This window comes from Plecotus auritus, assembly GCF_963455305.1.
Source record: "Plecotus auritus genome assembly, chromosome: 4".
Lineage (NCBI taxonomy): Eukaryota > Metazoa > Chordata > Mammalia > Chiroptera > Vespertilionidae > Plecotus > Plecotus auritus.
In genome coordinates this window covers 70,119,934-70,136,796 of record NC_137775.1, presented here as the reverse complement: position 1 = coordinate 70,136,796, position 16,863 = coordinate 70,119,934, and the positions used below count along the sequence as shown (strand labels likewise).

The window sequence follows — 16,863 nt, the reverse complement described above, 5'->3', positions numbered from 1 at the left end:
GGAAGAAGTGGGATCTGTTAGAGAATTGGTTTCGAGAATTCATTTTGAAATCTGGAATAATGCTAAAACTCCTAATTTGATTATATTTTCTTCAATTCAGAGAGTAATTTTCTTGCTGCTGCTAAGTCAGAGGGGCAGTAAGTGAGGTTTTTTGTGCCCACTTGTTCCAAGTAAAATCTAATGTGTTATGGAGGAATGAATGGATAGTGGTTGGAAAGTTAAGCACCTTCCCAGATAAACACAGCTCTTGGTGCCTCACCTGTGTAAAGCACCAAGTTATGTTTTAATATAAAGGAACTCCAAGTAATAATTTTATTAAGGAAAAAAAGTTTGAGTGGTTTCAGGAGTAGAAAAGAAGCTTTAAACGGTTTCGGGAGCAGACAGTTTTGGAGTTCCAGTCAGGTGCCGTGATAGCACACTTGGAACCCATCTGTAGGAGAGGAGAGTAAGATGTGCTCTGGCCCCCGAGGTGGCTGGTAGAGGAGACTAACCCATGCAGTTGCCTGGGCTGCTGTGGACAGAGGGACTGTGAAGGACACATTTCTGATTTAGAGAGATAATCCCATCTCGTCACTGAAGGACAGGAGAGAGGAAGCCCCGGGTAAGGATCCCAATCAGGAACGTAGCAGTTGTAGTGCCATAGTTGAACAGTTTTGTGGAATCTGGCTGTAAAAACATAGAAGGAGGAGCCAGCCAGATATCAAGAGCAGGGGCTACAGGCTCTGTTAGAGAATGTGGGTATAGACTCAAAGGGAGTATACTGCAAAATGAGGCAGTGGTTAAGCAGGGCAAGGACTGAAGAGGGATTTTGTTGGCAGATCACTGGTACTTTTCAAAAATAGTGTCATTATTTCACTTTTACTCCCAACAGAAGTAGGATCAATACTTGACTTGTTTCCACCATGGCTCTACTGTCACCAAGAAATCCTCTCATAATCTGTTTGGAAAGCATTTCAATTCATCAATCATTTATTGAGCATTTGCTTTGTGTCAAGCATTAAACTAAACTGCACTCTCTCTTCCTGGTTAGAGGCGAGGAAGGAGTGGGCAGTGGCTCTGGGCATAAATACGATCGATGCCAGGATGGAGTACAGAGGCCTACAGCATACTGAGGCATGCCTGTCGGCCTAAGTGTAGTCAGATGCCATTAAAAACTAAAGGTCTCTATATATAAAACCCTAATATGCAAATAGACCAAGTGGCAGAACAACCGGTTGCTATGACGTGCGCTGACCACCAGGGGGTGTGCGCGGAACATGGTGGGCATCGGCTGTGGCGGGATGGTGGAGCGGGTGAGAGGGGGAGCCAGACCAAGGTGGGGCACCGGTCGCTGTCATTGGGGTGAGCCTCTGGTGGTTACTGAAAATTCTTTGCTCCCATGTGCCATGGTCCTGCCAGGTGCTCGTACCTGCTGCCAGCGCCAGCCCGGCTCACACCTGCTGCCGGAGCTACCACTTGCACCTGCTGCTGGTGCCCGGTGCTGGCCCCGATTGCTCGGCACCATCAGCAGGTGTGAGCAGCGGCTTCCAGCCCCGATCACCCCTCAGGGCTTCTCCACCTCCCCCTGCTCCTGAGGGGCAATTGGGGCTGACAGCTCCCACCGCCGCCACTCCCACGTGCTGACGGTGCAGGCTCCATTCGCACCCGCTGCTGGCATCGGCCCCAGTCGCTCCACACTGTCAACAGGTGCAAGTGGGGCCGGCACCGTCAGCACGTGGGAGTGGCGGCAGTGGGAGCGGGGCTGCCAGCAGATGGGACCAGTGGCCGTGGCAGGAGGGACTGGGCAGGGGCGCGGAGGAGGGGCCGAGACCCACCCCGCTGCCCATCGCAGCCTCACGGCCCACAGTTCCTTTCAAGGTGCATGAATTCGCGTACTGGGCCCCTAGTGAAATTATAAAGGCACTTGGGAAGGCTGCCACTTTGCATGCAGCCTTGGCCTTTAGGAGGGACAGTTAGTAGGCCTGAGTGACCAGATGTGGGTGATACGGCCTACATTGGAAGCGCTGCTGGGTCTTTTGGGCTCCAGAGTCATTTGTTGCCTCAGAAGGGAGGTCAGCTGTGGCTGCAATTGGTATAAAGCAGTGGTTCTCAACCTTTCTAATGCCACGACCCTTTAATACAGTTCCTCATGTTGTGGTGACCCTCAACCATAAAATTATTCTCGTTGCTACTTCGTAACTGTAATTTTGCTACTGTTAGGAATCGTAATGTAAATATCTGTATTTTCCGATGGTCTTAGGCGACCCTGCTAGAGGTTCTCAATCTGAGAACCGCTGCTGTAGAGCCTTTTTCTTTTTCTTTTTCAAAACAGTAGCAAAATTACAGTTATAAAGTAGCAACGAAAATAATTTTATGGTTGGGGGTCACCACAACATGAGGAACTGTATTAAAGGGTCGCGGCATTAGAAAGGTTGAGAACCACTGGAAAGCCAACCCCCTGCCTCCAAGGCCTTCCATAGAGAGGTAGGACAACTGTCCATTTTAGCCCTGGATGAGGAAGAGGCACCTGTTGGTGCTTGGGGCACCAGGAGAAGCTTCTCAAACTGGTTATAGCAGCTGAGTTTTCCAGGTGCAAGACCAGACTTCTGTTGAAATCTTAGGCTTATTGTGTAAATCTTCTTAAGGTAATGTGATGGTTAACCTGAGATATTTTGTGTCTGATCAGAGTACCTGGCAAAGTACTAGTGTTAAAAGTGTGTTATAAAATGCAAAGTGTTATTTTATTTCCCATCAGTTTATAAATTATTGTTCAAAGGAATTTGGAATGCGCCAAGAAGAAGCCACTAAATATTGTTGTAAATACTTTGTTTACCTTCACTCATTTGGATTATTGGTATCAGATGAGTTCTGGCATAGCCACAGTTAATAGAATCAATGGTCTCATTCACCATATTGAAGATTTCTTGGTAGTAGAGTGGCCTTCATTACTTTGTCATATTTGAAATGTTACCTTCTTTTTAAGCATCTATCAGTGTCACGGTGTGAAATAGGCCAGTAAATGCATGCTGGGAATGCCGTATGTTCATGTGAGATGCAGCACTGCTTTAACAACTTTTTCCCTTTAACTCAAATCATTTTAACCTTTTCTTGTAAACTTGTGTTATGTGTGCAGTTTAAAAATGATCTACTAACTCAGTGTTCAGATAAAACACTAGTATGAAATCTTAAGGTAACATAGAAAATGGTTACCCACAGCAACTAACTGTAGGCTTAATGTCCTTGCCTTATTTATTTATTTATTTATTTATTTATTTATTTATTTATTTTTAATTGTTTGAAGTATTAAAAATAGTAGTACATATGTCTCTTTTTTTCCCCCATTGACCTCCCCCCACCCTCCCCTTCCCCCCAGTACATGCCTTTACCTGCCCCCCCCCCAGTGTCTTTTATCCATTGGTTATGCTTATATGCATACGTACAAGTCCTTCAGTTGATCTCTTACAGCCCCCCCACCCCAAAACCTCCTCTGCCTTCCTGCTATAGTTTGACAGTCTGTTCAATGCTTCTTTGCTTCTGTATCTATTTTTCCCCCTTTTCTTTCCTTTAAAAAATCTTGCCTCTGCAGACTAGAAATAAACATATAATAACAAAAAATGTTTGAGTCCCAATTTCAATGTCCAATAGTTCTGATTCCCCGTTTCAATGTCAAATTGATGTCCTTGCCTTTAAGATCGAAATTCCTTCTTCATTTTACTGCATTGTCCTAATTTCTTCTGTTTGCTCATTGCCTTTTTAAGGGGTCCTTTGTGCTTCATTATCGTTTTTTATGATGTTGTCCCAGCTAAATTTCTTCCATTTGCTTTAGGCTTTTCTTGTACTCTGGATCTCCCATTATTTTTATTGTCCATCAACTACTATTTCTGCATACTGATTAAAAGGGGTTGCTGCCTCCTCCTGCTGCTGGCTGCTCCTGCCACCAGTCTGTAGCTGAGCCAGGAACACTACATGAGGTGCTTGTCTGTGGTGAATTCTGATGTTATGCACAGACATCCACTTCTCTCTTAGCAGGCACTGTGTGGATTAGTCTGAGTTCCGCCCCACCCTGGAGGAGGTTTCCATTTGTCTGGGTGTGTGCACGTGTGTATTTTGTGCACACAAAATGTAATCCATGCAGACTTAAATATTTTTCTTAAGCTATTTGATTTATTATTTCTAAATTTTTAAATTATATGTATCCGAGAAACTGTTTTCAACATCTTGGTATTCTGTTGCTTTTGTGGTGTCTGAGCTTTTAATCATTCAGTCAGCAAATTAGTGGACCCTGGATCAGAAGGATGCATTGAACTCCCAGTGATTTGTGAATATTGTTGACTAATTGATTATACGCCACACTTGGTTCCCTCAGCCCAGTCGGCTCAGTGATGACCACATCCACCTGCATCCCTCACTGTAAACTGAGAAGACACTGGGCTTGGTAAGAGGAGAGTGGAGTGGGGAGACGCCGAGGAGCTGTGAGTGTGGTGCTAAATGGTTTCTGCACTGTCTCTGTCTCTGCGTCTCTAACTTAGTAGAAATAATTATGAACTATTTAAAGGTTGGTTTTTATTTTCAGAATTTTAAGTGATTTATTTTTAATTAGGGTCAGTTGTAAGTACCTGAGTTTTGGTGAAATGTGGTTTAAGAAAAAGAGCACTCGCTAGTCTGGAGGTCAGAAGACTACAGTGCAGGTTTTTTGCTACTGAACTAGGGATGTGACATTGAGCAAGTGTTTTAATCTCTTTGTGCCCTGGTTTCTATAACTGGAGATAATGGAAGGAGATGCCCTTCTCATATTTCATGGAGACAAAAATGATGATAACGTGTAAATATTCTATAAAAACGTATAGGAAACATGATGGTTATAATGATGATAATGATAACTAGTCTTTAACTGTCCTTTTTAAATACTGAAAATAAAAAACAACCTTCAAAGTGAATTGAAACTATCTTTTTAACAAAATGTATTTTGTAAGCCAGCTGTAGTGAGTCAAATTAACAGACATTGAAATCCATTGGGAAAACCCACTGGGAACTTGTATTTACTGATTTTTGCAAGGCTGAGAAGTTTTCAATTAGGTTAAAGGTTTGTTTTTCAAAAATTCTGTGACTGCTTAGCTTTTGTAGTAACAGGGAAAATTGATGGGGTGAAATCCATCATATGAGGGGATAGATGGGTAGACGAATGGGTTAAAGAGAACACAGGGCAAGTATGCTGTAGGTGTGGGAGCAGAGGAGAATCACCTGTGCCTATCACGTGGCTGTAGAGAGGGAAACCTGGTCAGGCCCGTAAGAAAGTTTTTTGGAGCTAAGAGAAAATTCTCCCCATCACTTGAACATAGTGTCAGCCTGGCCACACGATTGTTGTCCCTAAGCAGATGCTCCTCTCTCTCATTCTGAAGGATTCCAGAGTCCCTTGGACTAACACTAGGAGTTAACTTTCATGGATGCTCCTCTAATTGCGGTAGGTGGTTACAAAGAGAGCCCAACTTTGTTGTTTGTGCAGAATGCCTTTCTGAGCTTTCAGGAGGACAGTACTTCAAAGATGTTTTAATGGAATGTGAAAATGGAGCTGTTTACTTTGCAATGGTAGAAACAGAAGTTATGTTACCTTGCAGTGAAGGAAGTGAGCTGTGTGGGTCTTATATTAAGAACTGTGGGTGTTTACTGTTCTGTTTTTGTATGGCAAAAGCCTGTAAACTACCTAAATGCCCAGCAGTGAAGGATTAAATAATCACTTATTGTAGGTCCATGCAATATCCTAGAATGCAATCCACCCCATCCACACATACATAATTTTATTTAAAGAAAACGTTTTGTATTGTATTGTTGTATATACATTGTTTATAAGCATAGAAAAGGTATGGTAAGGGACTTTTTTGTGGTGAAATACACATAAAATTTAAGATTTTAACCAGTTTTACTAGTGGTATTAAATACATTCACATTATTGTGCAGTCATCACCAATATCCATAGTAGGGAACTCTTACTCATTTTTGTAGGGTTTGCATCTTTTACAAGAACGTGTTGCTTTTAAAGTAAAAATTGAGGAGGATTACAACCTCAGGCTTTGCTCTAGTTCTGTGACACTAGACCAGTACCTTTTTTTTTTTTTGCCATCTTTAAATGAGGATAATTGATAGTGCCTCTCTCATAGCATGGTTATAAACATTGAACAAATGCATGTGTTTATGTGTGTATTTGTGTCTTTTCAGGTTTTGTACAAAACAAGCACTATACTAAGTGTTGGCTGTTATTTTTACTAGTTATATATGTGTGATCCTAAGGTGTGAAGGGTAAAATAAGACTTCAAAAACCAAATGAAATGCTCCGTGTTGTTTTACAGATTAGATATGGTACTACCAGATAGGATTTAGATTTGAAAGTATAAATAAGTTAATATTCTTAATGAAGTATAATGCATTACTTAGAACAGTTAAAGTTTCTGAAAGATGTACAGTATAAAAGTAATAAAAACAGGCCATTTGTATTAGGTTAGCCCCCTGGTTCTCACACAGTGCATCCTTTGCTCACTGCTGTTTTGACTAGGTTGACATGCCTGTGGTAAAAATCAGTTGATAGTACTTAATTCACCAAAGGAAAAAAAGGTAATAGAGTCAAACCTCGTTTCTTGAATGTCTCCCATTTCAAACAATCCGGTCTTGACCAAGTTGTTCAGTTTTCTACCTGACTACCCTTTCAGGCTGATACTTTAGCATGACAAAAAGAGTCTCTGAGACAACAAACAAAAGGAGAGATTGCTTTTGTTGCTGGCAAAATAAATGATTAGCACAATTTTAAAACATGAAGAGACCATTAAGAGTGCTAATGTTGCTAAAGGTATGAAAGTGCTCACAAAATAATCACAGGCAATAGAATAGGTAGAAAAACTGTTGTTGATTGGATAAATGAAAAGCAGTTAGTCAGTGATAGCATTTCAGAGGCAGCGATATATTAAAAATTTGTTTAAGGCCCGCCCTTGTGGCTCAGTGGTTGAGTGTCGACCTGTTAACCCCGGGAGGTTAAGGTTCGATTTCCCATCATGGCACATGCCCTGGTTGTGGGCTCGATCCCCAGTGTGGGGTGTGCAGGAGGCATCTGATCAGTGACTCTCAATCATTTGTTTCTCCCTCTCCTTTCATCTCGAAAATCATTAAAAGTATACATTTAAAAAAAATTCATTTAAGGATACTAGGGGATGGTTTGATAAATTTAAGAAGTATTTATAAATTAAACAATATATTGGACATTACTGTATATAAGAAAGGTTAAAACGGAGTCATTTGGGAGTCTGGAATGGATTAATTCAGGGGTCCTCAAACTTTTTAAACAGGGGGCTAGTTCACTGTCCCTCAGACCGTTGGAGGGCCGGACTATAGTTTTTAAAAAAAACTATGAACAAATTCCTATGCGCACTGTGGGCCCGGGATGAGTCGGCTGCTAAGCAGGACAGGCAGCGGCACCCGGTGGGCCGGATAAATGTCCTGGGCGGGCCGCAGTTTGAGGACGCCTGGATTAATTCAATTTACATTATTTCTAATGAGAAAAAATGATTGTTTTCAAACAGATTGCTTCTCAAACAGCTTTCTGGAATGAATTATATTTGAGAACCAGTGTTCCACTATAATAGTATTTTCCCATGTTTAGGATTTCCCCCCATAAATTTATCCTAATGTTTATTGTTTACTAGTATTCCTTCAAAAAGCAAAGACATTTAACTGTAAAACTGGAAATAACTGTTTCCTGTTTTAAACTTTTTTCTTGGTTGTAGTTTGTTTTGGGGAGGACATGTGCTTTTGTTTGTGAGTTGAAATTGCAGATATATAAGATAGTCATATATTTTTTTAAATATTTTATTGCTTTTTTACAGAGAGGAAGGGAGAGGGATAGAGAGTTAGAAACATCGATGAGAGAGAAACATCGATCAGCTGCCTCCTGCACACCTCCTACTGGGGATGTGCCTGCAACCAAGGTACATGCCCTTGACCGGAATCGAACCTGGGACCCTTCAGTCCGCAGGCCGACGCTCTATCCACTGAGCCAAACCAGCTAGGGCAAGATAGTCATATTTTGTTATTGAATTAAACATGTCTTTGCTGTGGATGTTCCCCTACCTTGCACGCTACAGTTTATGGGTTAAAGCACCACTGGCTTACATGGCATTGGACTGAGTTTATTTACTGAGCTGTTGTAATATCACAAAGATGTTCTTTTAGTTGTGTTTTTAATCTAGAATACCTTTTTCTTTATGCCGTTTCATTTCTGGTTCTTATTTGTGCTATATACATAATGTGCTGTATTACATCATGTAAATGGAATGTGGAATGGATGGAAAATATAAAATAGATCTTCAAAGAGGTCTAATTTCAGAATGAATGTTGCCTTTTGAAACGGTTAGAAATGAAAAAAAAATACTTTCATGTATGAGTCATTTGAATGCTTTTATGTCATAGTTGTGTCTTAGCTTAAAATTCTATATCTTATAAATTAGTAATAATCTGTACATTGTGTTATTGCTTCACTTTTAACTTGTCCATAGTCCTAGGTATATGGCTCTGATAATGTGCTATCACTGGGAGTGACTGAAAAATGTTTGTAATTGATTTCTTCCAAACTAACTTCTGTGGGTTTTAGATACTCTTTTATAAATTAGGTAGTAAAAAATACCTTATTGTGACAATTTATTCATTGAAATTTAATCTGTGATTTCCTAAAGCTCCAAATGGAAATAAAAGATATCCATTTCTATTGTTCTACTTCAAAAAGGAGAAGAAACCTATGAGTTTCTGTGGGTTGTGGTAGAAATACTGAGTACATAGTAGATCTTTCATTAACAACATACACTGAGTGGCCAGATTATTATGATCTCTGAAAGCATAATAATCTGGCCACTGTGTGTGTGTGTGTGTGTGTGTGTGTGTGTGTGTGTGTGTGTGTGTATGTATGTATGTACACACTAGGGGCCCCGTGCACGAAATTCGTGCACTGGGGGTGGGGGATCCCTCAGCCCAACCTGCCCCCTCTCACATACTGGGAGCCCTCAGGGTATGTCCTACTGACGGCTTAGTCTGGCTTCCCTTTGTGGGAGGCGACTGGGCTGATCAGGGGAAGGCACCAGCCCCATCACCCCGCTGCTGCAGCCACTGCCAGTCACCACAGCCACCAAGGTGTTTTCATCAACACGGACTCCAGTACCTTCACCATGAAAAAATGACAACTTCCTTTAGGCATTTTCAAGATGTGTCTTTCATGGGATATGACATTTATTTTTTTTATCCTCACCTGAGGATATGTTTCCATTGGTTTTTAGAGAGTGTGGAAGAGAAAGGGAAAGACACAGAGAAACATCAAAGTGAGAGGAACACTTTGATTGGTTGCCTCCTGCATGAGACCTGACCTGGGCCCCGGCCAGGGAGGAGCCTGCAACCTAGGTACATGCCCTTGATCAGAATCGAACTTGGACACTGTGGTTGGCAGGCCAAGGCATTATCCACTGAGCCAAACCGGCTAGGGCAGGATATGACATTTCTTAGCCCTCCAGCAGCGGACCTTCATTTTTTTCTCCAGAAGTGTGGTGGAAAAACCCTAGATCACCTTTTTGGATTCTTATTACCCAAGTTACTAAGAATATTACCAGTGGCATACAGGAAGCTTAGCCAACAAGCAGTCAGAAAAGGTGTTTCCTCTGTAGTTCACACCAATCGCTGGATGGGCCCTGCCCAGGCCTAAAGCCTCTGGCCGAAGCTTTAGGCCTGGGCAGGGAACCCCCAGCTCCCCCTGATTGCCAGCTCCACCCCTGCCAAGGCCTAAAGCCTCGGGGCCTGGGCAGGGGACCCCCAGCTCCTTCCAGTCACCGTCTCTGCCCCTGCCCAGGCCTAAAGCCTCTGGCCGAAGCTTTAGGCCTGGGAGGGGACCCCCAGCTCCCTCCCATTGCCAGCTCCACCCCTGCCCCCTCGGCTCTGATCGCAGGCTTGGCCCTGCCCAGGAACCCCCTGGCTCAGGCCCTTCCCAGGCTGCTCAGGGCCCACGCGGGGCCTACCTCAGAGTGACCTGGGTGCCAGGATGTTCCCGTGACCCAGGCGCTGGGCGCCTATGTATGCAAATTAACCGCTATCTTTGTTGGGTTAATTTGCATACTCACTCTGATTGGCTATGGGCGTAGCAGAGGTATGGTCAATTTACATGTTTGTCTATTATTAGGTAAGCTATATATTAGAGACCTGGTGCATGAATTCGTGCATGGGTGGGGTCTAGCCAGCCTGGCCAGGGGGGAGGGGCATGGGCGGTTGGCCAGCCTGCCTGCTGGTCGAACTTCTGGTTGAGGGGACAATTTGCATATTTGCCTTTTATTATATAGTATATACACTGAGTGGCCAGATTATTATGTGTTCAGAGATTATAATAATCTGGCCACTCAGTGTATGTTACATCAGAGAGGTCAAATGAAATTGTAAATTGTTAAAATAGAAGCCTGATTAGGATATAAGTCCCAGAGATTGGAGTTGTGATGCTCAGAACTGTTATTTGGTTGTGGCCACAAAAAAACAGAACCATGTGAGATGTTCCATGTCCTGGAATACCATGCTCTGAAACTCCCCCTCACCGCACTCCAATTCCCACCCCTTACACTGTGTAATTTTTGCACTAATGTAAAAGGAGATATCTTAAAAGTCTTTTTGAATGATAAGGGTAAGTAGGAACTGATATAGAATGTTTGTCCCCTATCAGAGTTCCTTTCCCAGTACAGCTCAGTGGCTTGTTACTGCCAAGAAATGGTTTATTTCAAGTTTTATGGATACTTCCTCTGGAACCAGTGTATGTTTTCTTTCTTTTTAACCAGTTTTTTTCCTTATAGTAACTTTCAAAATGCAACATTTCAGACATTTTAAATCACCAAAATTTATATCTATGGTAGATATACTAGTACATGCTATGAAGTGATATCCAAAACACACACATTTATGAAGAGGCATTATTTGTAAGAACATGGTATCAGATCCTAGTTTAGCTAATCAACTCATAACTAGTGTCTGTCTCATTAGGTTATGGGGATTAAATGAGTTAATATATGTAAAGTACTCAGAACAGTACCTGGCACATAAGGGAGCATCAGGATACAGAATAATGTGAACGTATGACACCATTTATTAAAAACTTTAAATATATATATATATATCTGTATGTATATGTATGTGTGTGTTCTATTTGGATATAGAATATGATGGATAAAATTATCTGGAAGAATAAATAAAATTGGAAATGGTTTCTTTGAGTAAGGGGATAGAACCTGGAGTAGAAGGGGAAGATATATTTTGTTGTCAACTTTTTGAACTGTTCTTTTTTTTAACCATATGTATTTAAAATAATGCCATGTTTCAAGTACTAAGAGATTCTACTTTAAGATAAGAATCTATGCTCTTTTTAGATGGTCCTGCTGAGGCACCAGTGACCAATGGGAACACAACCACAGTGCCAGCTCTGAATGATGATCTGGACATCTTTGGACCAATGATTTCTAATCCTTTACCTGCAACTGTCATGCCCCCAGCTCAGGTATGTTGTAAGAGTATGGTTTTACACAATCACTACTTATTTCCTTTCTGAAAAGTTTCAGAATTTCCATCGCTGATTTGAAAGCCTCCCTGTTCTTTAGTCCAGGGGTTGGCAAACTAAGCCTGCTTGTTTGCACATAGTTTTATTAGAATACAGCCACTCCCAGTCATTTGCATTTTGTCTGTGGCTGCTTTCCTACTAAAAAGTAAGTTGAATAGTTCCAACACTGTCTGACCCACAAAGCCTAAATATTCACTGCCTAAAGTTTGCTAACTTTTGCTTTAGGTAAACAACAGTGTTTAGAATGAACAAGTAGTAAAACTCAGACTACTATTTCAGCCTTGTCTGAGATCATCAAGGCCACTTACCTCTGAGGTTTTTAAACTGGGGGTGTATAACTATTGACTGGCAGCCAGTAGTTTTTTTCTTATGCTCTATTGAGCCATCCCCAAGATAATATTTTCTTCTGATTGCAGGAAAACTGAGAATAAGAAATTCTAGCAAATTCAGTATTCATATTCTTTTTTATGAAGATAAATTGTTTTAAGTTAGTCTTAAAACCTACCTTCCTTTTTTATTTTGGTGATGTTCAAAAAAACAATTGAGAACATAATATTAATGATCAGGACTTTTTCTTCAGTGTTAATGGTAAAGAAATTTTGAATTACCTTCTGAACATTACATGGAATTTCTTTTTTAGCCTTTATTAAAATTATAAATTGTTTAATACCTTAAACACTATTTCAGGTATAGTATTTAATCCGTTATATACTTTAACAAATAAAATTGTAACATTGTTTAAATGCATAACATAATGACTTGATATTTATGTATACATTGTGAAAGGATTCCCACCATCAAGTTAATTAACACATTTTTACTTTTTGTGGGGGATGGGGAAGGACACAAGTTCTACTCTCCTAGCAAATTTCCATTATGCAATCCTACATAATAAAGAGTGAATATGCTAATTGACCCTCATGCTGTCACAAAGATGTTAGTGCCCACAGCCAGTAAGGAGGGAATATGCTAATTGACTGCCCCGCCCTCAAAGATGGCGGCGCCAAATCCCCTCAGCCCCGCAGGGGCAGCAGGCGTGCGGCAAGGGGCGGGCCCGGCCTTGCGTGCGCCTGCCTCTGGAGTTCCCCAGTCCCCTCAGCCCCCCAGCCACCCAGGGTCGGCCCGAGGTGCAGGCAAGCCTCGGATGGCGGCTGCCCGGCTGCCCAGCTGCCCAGGGCCACCCGAGGCTTGCGCTGCCAGCAGTGGCAGTAGCAGAGGTGTGATGGGGGTGTCACCTTCCCCTGATCGCCGGGTCACCTCCCGCCCCTGAGGGCTCCCAGACTGTGAGAGGGGGCAGGCCGGGCTGAGGGATCCCCCCTCCAGTGCATGAATTTTCATGCACCGGGCCTCTAGTCTATAATATAATAAAAAAAGGGTAATATGCTAATTAGACCGGATGAAACCAGGGCTGTGAGGGAAGCCGGTGCAAGCAGCTGGGGGAAGAAAGGCCTGCTCTTGCACGAATTTCATGCATCGGGCCTCTAGTACAGTATAATCAACTGTAGTCACAATGTTGTTATGCATTAGATCCTCAGACCTTATTCATCTTATAGCTGAAAGTTTGTACCCTTTTACCAGGCTCCCTGTATTTCCTCCATGCCCAGCCTCTGCAACCACCATTCTATTCTGTTTCTGTGAGTTTTATTTTTTTACACATATAAGTGATAAATGCAGTCATGCAGTATTTGTCTTTCTTTAAGGTGAAATATATGAACTTCCAGGAATATTGATTACTCTTAAGCATACAACTAAGATTCTATGTTAAACTTACACTTTACAAATAAGCAGCCAGTTTGGTTCATTACAGCATAATTTTTGAGGTAAAACATTTCCTTTTCTCTAGAAAAACTGAACCAATAGGAATTGTTTGGATGGAAAGTTTTAATAAGGTAGAAGTTATGTCTTATTGAGAAGACTAATTACATGTATTTTTATTACACATTTTGTTATTATGATAGTCACTGTATAATTACTACTAGAATTGAGAAAATACACTGAGTGGACAGATTATTATGATCTCTGAATGCATAATAATCTGGCGTGCGTGCGTGCGTGTGTGTGTGTGTGTGTGTGTGTGTGTGTGTGTGTGTATTAGAGGCCTGGTGCATGAATTCGTGCATGGGTGGGGTCCAGCCAGCGTGGCCAGGGGGAGGGGACATGGGCGATTGGCTGGCCTGCCTGTCAAACTCCTGGTTGAGGGGACAATTTGCATATTAGCCTTTATTATATAGGATATACACTGAGTGGCCAGATTATTATGGGTTCAGAGATCATAATAATCTGGCTACTCAGTGTAGATTCCTTAGGAATAATTAGTTTAAATGGATCTTTATCATTAATATTTATTTTTAGAAAAGAACTTTATGGGGAAAGCAATTTCTTTTGGTCTAGCATTCTAGTGAGGTTGCTTTATCTGCTAGACTTCTTTAGATACCATTGGAGTAAGAATTGCTCTGCACCTGCTTGGAGAATTAGACCTCACATCTCAGGCTTTGGTGTACTTCACATGTTCTGCTTGGTATCAGAGCAGCAAGGGGGAACAATGCAGACCATTTAACTCTTAAGTATCACCATGACGAGGAGTGTGTGTGCATAGCTTTTGCTGACATGCACTGCATACAAGAAAGGTTAAAATGGAGAATCATTTGAGTTACTAAAACGGATGAATTCAATTTACATTATTTCTAATGGGAATGATTCCATTTTCAAACAAATCACTTCTTGTACAGTCCTTCTGGAACAAATTCGAGAACCAAGGTTCCACTGTACTACCTGTGTGCAAGATAGAGGAGATTAAGTGAAAATTTTTGTTTTGTATTAAAGTCTATATTTCTTTGCATTTGTGTTCAGTTGCCCCTTGTCCAAAAGTGGAATACAAGATATAGTTGAGAGTGGGGGTGGTTAAAGTATTGCCGTCCTTCATTTTTGGATAGATTAGAAGCATTCTAAGGTTGTGGTTAAAACTAATCTAGATTAGCCCTAGCTGGTTTGGCCCAGTGGATAGAGCATCAGCCTGCGGACTGAAAGGTCCCAGGTTCGATTCCAGTCAAGGGCACGTACCTTGGTTGCAGGCACATCCCCAGTAGGAGGTGTGCAGGAGGCAGCTGATCGATGTTTCTCTCTCATCGATGTTTCTAACTCTCTATCCCTTTCCCTTCCTCTCTATAAAAAAATCAATAAAATATATTTTAAAAAAACTGATCTAGATTATGTTTATAAGAATATCACAATGCAGCTTTTGAAAAGCCTTCCTCCCTCCCCCGCTGCCCCGGACAAAAGCAGCCTTTGTAGGACTCTCTTACAGTCTTCTGTAGTTGTAGAAATGTCCTTTATTACAAGGGATACCAGTTCCTTGAAGCAGTAGTTGCTGAGGTAGATGCCTGAGCACCTCCTGGGAATGGTGATGCTCAGGCAGCAGCCACATACCCTACCTGTTGTTGACCCTATTGTGGTCAGGATGGGATACAAAAACTCAGCATCCGTCTAGCAGGTAAACACAATTTATTATGTACTGGTAAGAGTTTCAATCTACCTTTTCTACATTAATACATTCAAAATAGTAACTATCATACCTTTATCCTAAATGTTTTTGTGTGGGATTGTGTGGAATGATCCTCTTTAATGCACCATTTACCTTATACAAGTTGTTGAATTTCTAATTTCATAACTTCACTTGGATTTTAAGTAATGGATGAACCATGTTTTAGTATGCACAATTCGACAGTATGTTTTGGTATTTGTCTCAGGGGACGTCCTCTGTACCAGCAGCCGCCACTGTGTCTACAGTAACATCTGGGGATCTGGATCTATTCACTGAACAAACGACCAAGTCAGAAGAGGTGACAAAGAAACAACTCTCCAAAGACTCCATCTTGTCCCTGTATGGCGCAGGGACCGTGCAGCCGCAGAGCGCTCCTGGTAATTAATTTTGAAGTCTGCTTTCAGGGACTGCAGTGGCATTACTGGAAGTGAGCCTTGTGGTTATAATATATCAATTATATTTCTTCCCCATTTTTCTGTGTAATGGGTGCTTTTGTTGTTGCAATTTACACAACTACAAAACTGAAATGAATGAAGCATTAGAATTAAAAAGCAGGTACAGGAGTCACAAAACTTTATTCATTTAGAATTAACAAGCTGTTCACATATCACTTAATGTTGTTTCACAAGCTTTTAGGACATGGATTATCGTTGAATAATTATTTGAATTTGATTTGCATGAAGTTTATAACTGTACAGAATGGTATTTTCTCTGCAAGTAAACAATAAGCAGTCTGAATTATTACATGAATTCCAAAAAAGGTTTGAGATTTAAAAAATAATTGTAATAAATACTAGTAAGGTAAGATTTGTTGTTTACACAGTTTTAATCTGTCAGACTACCTCTTTTAAAATAATGAGATCCCACCTGCTTCCCTTAAAGCCAGGCACAGTGAACTTGCACCTGTGTATTTGGTAGTGGGAGACCAGTGGTTTAGGTTAGCAGAAACAGCACATCATCTCATGCTACGCAGGTTGGTCTTCACAATGGATATTTTTCTATCCATGTATTTATTCTAATTAAAATTGCTCAGGTTCATAACTGATTTGTCTGCTTTTGGAAATAACCAGTTCTGAGAGTGTAGGCTATGATTGGTCTGAGCAGTAGGAGCAGCCAGACCAGAATTAAAAATTTTGCTATGGGTAGTTCAGAAAAATGGCAATTGTTTTTCTGTGATTATAGAATTGAGTGCAGCTGTATACAGTAGCCCTGTTCTCTTCCATTTTCTTTTCATGGTTCTTATGATGCAGGTGTATTTATGGGACCCACAAATATACCATTTACCTCACAAGCACCGACTGCATTTCAAGGTTTTCCATCAATGGGTGTACCTGTGCCTGCAGCTCCTGGCCTTATGGGCAATGTGATGGGACAGAGTGCAAGCATGATGGTGGGCATGCCCATCCCCAATGGGTTTATGGGAAATGCACAAACGGGTGTGATGCCACTGCCTCAGAATGTGATTGCCCCCCAAGGAGGAATGGTAGGACAGATGGGTGCACCCCCGAGTAAGTTTGGCCTGCCACAAGCTCAACAGCCCCAGTGGAACCTGTCGCAGGTAAGGTCTTTTATTCTCCACTTTATCCAGAATCGAAGAAATCAGACTTAACTTTCTAAATTGTTTTATTTGTATTTAAATCTAATAATCTGGCAGAAAGAGGAAGGATAATGAAGTTATATCAGATAGACAAATGACCTGTCTTTGTCTCTACTTTATATTCTATAAAGAAAT

General features: G+C 41.4%; 1 protein-coding gene across 4 annotated transcripts in view; it reads left to right on the top strand.

The window, feature by feature from the left end:
- Positions 1-16,863, top strand: part of SMAP1 (small ArfGAP 1) — a 157,416-nt gene that overhangs the window by 137,871 nt on the left and 2,682 nt on the right. For 3 of the 4 annotated variants that reach the window (XM_080663704.1, XM_080663702.1, XM_080663701.1), the window contains 3 exons: positions 11,403-11,530; positions 15,337-15,508; positions 16,382-16,689. In XM_080663704.1, coding sequence (XP_080519830.1) covers positions 11,403-11,530; positions 15,337-15,508; positions 16,382-16,689 — 608 coding nt within the window. The remainder of the gene's footprint in view (positions 1-11,402; positions 11,531-15,336; positions 15,509-16,381; positions 16,690-16,863) is intronic. The other variant, XM_080663703.1, reaches the window with a different exon arrangement.